Below are 5,869 nucleotides of genomic sequence, written 5' to 3'. Positions count from 1 at the left end.
AACAAAGACCCCACACCCGGGGAGGAGACACAAAACTAGCGCCACGGGACAGAGAGGTTGTGAACGTGGGACACGCCAGTGTGGCTGGTGCTAAAGGAGTTTCGAACAGGAACCAGCATCTAAGTGTCTGGCCCGGAGTAGGTGGGATGAGCACATACTCTCAAAATCCCAGTGTGCTTCAGCCATGCACCAGGTGGGCAAGGGGTGGGAGGTTGGGCTGCAGCACCAGAAAACAGGTCCACAAGGTCCAAGGAGGTAGGGCCTAGCAAACACATGCAGAGTCACCGTCCTCACCTGCTCTACCCAAGGGCAGGGGCAGGGGAAGGAAACGTGCGGAGACAATGAGGAAAAAGAGAGAGCCAGATGGGTCTAGAGGAGGCCTGGGTCTAGGGGAGCACCTGGCTCATTTCTTGCTATGCATAGACCCATGGAGGAAGAATGTAGTGGGGAGGTGGTTAAGTACTTGGCTGGAGGTCAGACAGAGCTGATGTGAATCCCAGCTTCACTGTTCCTGGCTGTCTGCTAGCTGTGTGAGCTCGGGCACCCTATGTAACATCTCTTAGCCTGTTTACTCAGCTGTAGAATAGAGATGACACCAGTGTCTACACCCAACGATTATGGAGATGATCTCTGTAAAGTGCCTAGTACAAAGTAAATGCTTAATAAATGGAAGCTGCAAGTATTACTCCAAAGCATCCAATTAGTGCACCAGCTCCAAGGTGCACGATTTATTTACAAAACCAGCTTCTGGGTGTCTGCACCCTTCAGTTGTTCAGGTGGCTCCTACTCCCTCTGTCTGAGCTTGGGACAGGCTACAAAAGGAATGATCTGAGGTCAGAGTGCTGGACAAGATGGACACTTCTCTGCAAAGCCACTTTTGGTGTGGCTGTTCAATTCTCACGTGGCAGTTTTTCCAGCTAGGAGAACAGGAAGGTGGCAGCCTGGGGCGGGATGGGTCTCTTCCTGGGGGTGGAGTGGCTGAACGTGGGGCACAGGCTGAGTTTCTCCCCTCTGCCCCTTGAGGAGAAAGGCAAACCCCAGGCCTGCGGAGTGGGACACCTCATGCTGTCAGGGAGGAGCCTGGTGGGCTGAGAAGGGCTGGGAGAATCTGCCAAGGGTTGGGTTCTTTCTGCTGGCTCTGCTGGGCAAGGGGGGTAGGATACCCCTCATCCATGGTCATGGGCACTGAGACAGAGAGAATACAGGCCTGAGGGCCAGGGTCCCAGGCCAGCTCTGGTCCCAGGGCAAACTGACTGACCTCTGGGAGCCTGCCCCCCATCACCTTCATCCCTCGATGGTCAGTGGGTGCTGGGGGCCTGCTCTCCAGTGGTTTCTGCTGCAGTCAGCTCCAGCTTCCCCTTGGTGTGACTGCACCAGCCCTGGGCAGCCCCTGAGGGCCCCTGGCTCCCAGATGGAGAGGCAGGAGGCCCAGGGCTAGTGTGTAGCCCGTCCTCAGGGGTTCTGTAGTAATTCACGAATCCTGAGGCATAAAGACCATCGTCCCTGGAGAGAGGGGCATCCCAGTCACTGTCATGGTGGAACCCTGCCAAGACCTGCAGGACGGGGCAGCAGGCCAGTGAGTGTGAGGACCCAGAGATGAGGTCCGAGTGTGCCAAGGCAGCCTGGGTATGAAGGAACAAGAGGGTCAGCCTGATGCAAGCCCACCTCCCAGGTTCAGGCCCAGATACCCAGGACCAGCCTGTGCCTGCAACACCACAGTGGCAGTCCCAGAAGAGGACAGGCCTATGTCTGCTCTACAGCCCAGGAAGCATTCAGCGATGTCACTCACCCATCCAAGGGCACCCTGCTGGGAGGGGTGTGTCTGGGATTAAAACCTACCCACCTTGCCTCCTCTGTCTCTGCAGCCATGGGCCATGGTGCCCAGCTGCATGGTGGTGATTAGGAACGTTATAGATCACAAGCTTTGGGTCAAATCCCAGGTTTGCTACTTGCAAGCTATGTGCCCTTGGCCAAGTCACTTAACTTCTCTGAGACTCGTTTTCTCATTCATAAAACTGGAATAGTACGGCTTATCTTATAGGATTACTATTAGGATTAAATGAGATGATGCTAACGAAACATTTGTCTGAGAGCCTAGCAAGTCATAAGGACCAAATAAATGTTTCTGTGAGCTCACAATCATGCTTAGCACTTTAGGTATGTGGTTGTATGTAATTCTCACAATGGCTCTATTGTTGCTGCTGCTGTTCTTTCTTTTGTAAGGAAACCACGTTCCCCAGGCTGCTCTCCTAGCAGGTGGTCAAGCTGGGCTTGAACAGGACAGTCTTCCTGCAGTGTCTGTGCTCCCAAGCAGTGACACCTTGCTCCAAGAGCCCCAGCAGCCCTGAGAGGGACCTGTCCAGGGGCCTGTTAGAGTCTGGGCCCCAGGACAGAGAGGTTTGAAGGATGCGGAGGCCTGGTGCTTCTCCCCCCACCCTCTATGGCCTCCTCAACTCACAGAGCATTCGTTCCTGACTGTTGTCCTGCAGAAGCAGCCAGCCTGTGCCTCCTTCTCAGTGGGCAGATCTTGGGAGCCCCTGTGTGACCAGCCAGGAAGGGCCAGGCTGGGCAAACTCTCCTCCTCAGAGTGGTAGTAAGGGAAGAACCCACTGAGCAGTTCTGAGTCATCCTGGAGTGGTGTCTCAAGCTGCAGGACCAACCCCTCGTCTGCCAGGAGGCACCCATAGGTGCAGAAGAAAGGCAGGTACTCCAAGGCCACCTGGGTCCTGTGTGAAAGGTGGAGGGAGCTTAGGGGCTTCTTGTCCCTTGAACTGATGGCCTGCTGTTGGGAGGACAGGGGCCCTGAGTCATCCTCCTCCAGGAGGCTAGGAGAGGTTGGGGCTCCAGATTCAGCCTCACAGTTCTTCTGAGACATCTGAGAAGAGAAGGACATTCCATCTGTTACTGCACCCTGAATTCCTAACCACACCAGCTCTGTTCCCAGTCCCTGCCTACATTGGAGGCCAGAGGGGTCTTACAAAGCCCAAACCTGACTGTGGCTGCCCTCTGTGAAAAGCCAGCAATGGGCCTCAACCGTGGTTAGATTGCTCAAGCACTCAGGCCTCGTTGCCATTCCTAAGTCACACCAAACTTGTCCTTCCCTTACAGCCTGTGCCAAGATCTGCTCCTGGACTCTCAGCTCAGAAGAGCCTTCCCAGCCCCAGCCTCCCTGCAGGGTGACTCCAGATCATTTCATCACACTGGCTTGCTCTTCCTGGGCTGTGTGGTCTGCCTGCTTCATGTGTGGGGCGGTCTTACCTGTCTGGTGCCTCACGTTCACAATAGGCACTCACCTGACACTTTTTCAACTAGTCTGCTGGCTCTCAATCCAACTCATATTCCCTTCACTCTGTCCAGTCCAGCCACACAGGCCTTCTCTTGGTCCATCTCACTCGCCAAGCATCGTCCCGCCACAGGGGCTCTGCATGGGCTAATGCTTCTGCCTGGAGTCTCTTCCCTCTCCTTTCTCCTAGGTGGTGACTTCCTCAGCGCTTGGCTAACGTCACTTCCCTTATGTCCCTGGCTTAGTGGCATCACCTTCTTCATGACTGCCGCCACCCTCATACCCCTCATTCAAAGCACCCATTCCTCTGCTGTGAAATATTTGACTGTGCGGTTTCTTGATTAATATCTCTCATCCTGTTAGTTACAAATTCCACCAAGGCAAGGCCCATCTGTATAGATCACTTTTGTGTCCCGAAGGCCTAGAAAAACCCTGGCATATGGTAGACACCAAGTATTGGAAGAAAGGAAAGAAGGGTGGGAGGGAAGGAAAGAGGTAGAAAAAAAGAGAACACCTTGGCCTGGAACGAAGTCTTTATCAGACTCCATGGTGATAGGAGGGAGAAGTCACATCCTGGGGAGAGGGTGGAGAAGCGGAATGTGGAATTACTTCCCGGGCCCAGAGGGGACACGTGGCCCAGAGTACCAGGTAGTGAAAAGCCAGCTCATTCCCACGTTGACTGTGCCAGACCTGGAGCCCATCAGGAACATGGCAGGGGGCCCCTTTGATCCTGAGCAAGCCCCAAGGCTGTTCCACTTGTGGACTCCGGTCCCATGGAAGAACCTATGGTGGCTTAGCCCCCAGCCTTCCCGACTCCCACCCTAGCCCCTGGGCCTTGAGTCCCTGCCCCTGACACATCCTCCTGTGGTCCATACTCTCCCCCAACTCCCTGCAGGCAGCCTGACCACTGAGGTCCCTGTCCTAAGCCGGACTCCTTGGTAAGTGCCTACTGGCCCATAGACTGCCAGCTTCTGGTGAGCAGGAACCAGGCCCCCTCCTCCAAGTCCCAGAGGCCCAGCTCGGGGCCATCTTTGCTGAGTTTCTACCACTCCCAAACACTCCGCAGAGCTCTGTGGTCCTCTCTCTCAGGTAATCCTTAGAAAGCCCACCGGGATAGACTTGCCTTTCCAACCTCACTGTGCCGAGGAGAAGGGACAGGCTAAATGGCAGTGCCCAGGTCTGACCCACTCTGAAGCCTGTGCTCTGTTCGCTGTGAATTATATGTTGTTGTGTGTCCCCCATAGGACATGTTCAAGTCTTAAGCCCTGGCACTTGTGGATGTGACCTTATTTGGAGATGGGATCTTTGCAGATGCAATCAAGTTAAGATGAGGTCACACTGGGTCAGGGTGGGCCCTAAATCCAATGACTTGTCCCTATAAGATGAGGGAAATTTGGACACAGACACACAGCGAGAATGTCATGTGATGATGGAGGAAGCTATTGGAATGATGCTGCCACAAACCAAGGCACATCAAGAATTGCATCATCACAGGAAGCTAGGAGGGAGGCATGAAGGAACAGATTCCCTGCTGAGCCCCAAAGAAGAAAACAATTCTGCTGACACCTTGATTTTGAAATTTTGACCTTCAGAACTGTGAGAGAATGAATGTGTGTTGTTTTAAGCTACCAAGTTTGTGTTAATTTGTTCTGGCAGCCCTAGGACACTAGCTTGTGTAGGTTTGCTGGATGGCTTACTTGTGGGGATAAAGGGATTTGGCACAGGCTTGAGGGCTCTCCCAGCACCACCCTGTAAGCAGCTTGGGGAGACAGGCCCATTGCCATGGCCGAGGTTCACTCTGTGGGGGGTGCTCACCTAAGGCCCTACCCTTCCTGCCATCCAGTGGGCACTGGACAGCACAGACTCCCTGTGGTGGACCAGCGGCCCTCCCACAGCTCATTCTTTCCTGCCAGGGCCCCGGCTCCACTTCAACAGTGAGTCCTGGATTGAAGGAGGCCAGGTATCCTCTGAGCTCCCCTGGGAGGCCTCAGCAAGATGGCAGGTGCACAACGCCACTCACAGTCTCTAGTGAGCACCACTTCCGGCATCCTGTTTTGGGGTCAGCAGTAGCACCGCATTGTGACATGATGAAGCCTAATTGTCAAACTCTGGCTGAAAAGACAAAGCCTCCCTCAGCAGGCCTCTTCCTCCCAGCCTCCTCTTTACCCTGGCAAATCCCCCTCTGCCTGCTGAGAGAAGATTCCATCATGAAGTCATAAGGCCTGGTGCCAGGCAAGAAAGCCAGATGGCTCTGTTACCATGGAGACTCCACCCAAGCACCCAACACCTGTGATCATCACCTGTCTCTTAATTCAGTTTAATCCACATCTCCCCAGGAGACTCAGGGGAGACAAAGAGAATGCAAACATCTTCTGGAATCTGATCAGTTCTTCATGACTGGGGGCCAGTGAGCTCACCTGGGACTTCTGCCCAGACACTGTGAGAGTGATTCAGCACCTCTAGTAGATGGTCAGGAAGGGCCCCAAGGATCTGTTCCCCTAAGTCCAGGGAACTGGAGTGAGCTGCATGGGCCGCTGCTCTCTGGGGTGCCTCAGTCCACTCAGAGTGGGGCTGAGACACCAGTCT

At 54.4% G+C, this 5,869-nt stretch overlaps 1 protein-coding gene across 15 annotated transcripts; it reads right to left on the bottom strand.

Moving 5' to 3' along the window:
- Positions 1-695: 695 nt before the first annotated feature.
- LOC129036797 (uncharacterized) lies at positions 696-5,498 on the bottom strand. Of its 15 annotated transcripts, none has more exons than XM_054488400.1 (5): positions 5,099-5,467; positions 3,798-3,856; positions 2,459-2,875; positions 1,259-1,622; positions 696-812 (listed from the first exon to the last, which is right to left on the bottom strand). In XM_054488400.1, the coding sequence occupies exons 1-4, from the start codon at positions 5,181-5,183 to the stop codon at positions 1,299-1,301; spliced, it is 885 nt and encodes a 294-aa protein (XP_054344375.1). In that variant the 5' UTR covers positions 5,184-5,467; the 3' UTR covers positions 696-812; positions 1,259-1,298. The 15 variants fall into 15 exon arrangements, 11 of the variants coding, with proteins under 11 accessions (XP_054344375.1, XP_054344374.1, XP_054344381.1 ...); XM_054488399.1 differs by having other exon boundaries at positions 1,283-1,622; XM_054488406.1 differs by having other exon boundaries at positions 5,304-5,467.
- Between the last annotated feature and the right edge of the window lie 371 nt (positions 5,499-5,869).

Source organism: Pongo pygmaeus, chromosome 4 (assembly GCF_028885625.2).
Source record: "Pongo pygmaeus isolate AG05252 chromosome 4, NHGRI_mPonPyg2-v2.0_pri, whole genome shotgun sequence".
In the NCBI taxonomy this organism is placed as follows: Eukaryota; Metazoa; Chordata; class Mammalia; order Primates; family Hominidae; genus Pongo; species Pongo pygmaeus.
Note: the sequence above shows the minus strand (reverse complement) of the source record. Positions and strands in the feature narration are given on the sequence as shown.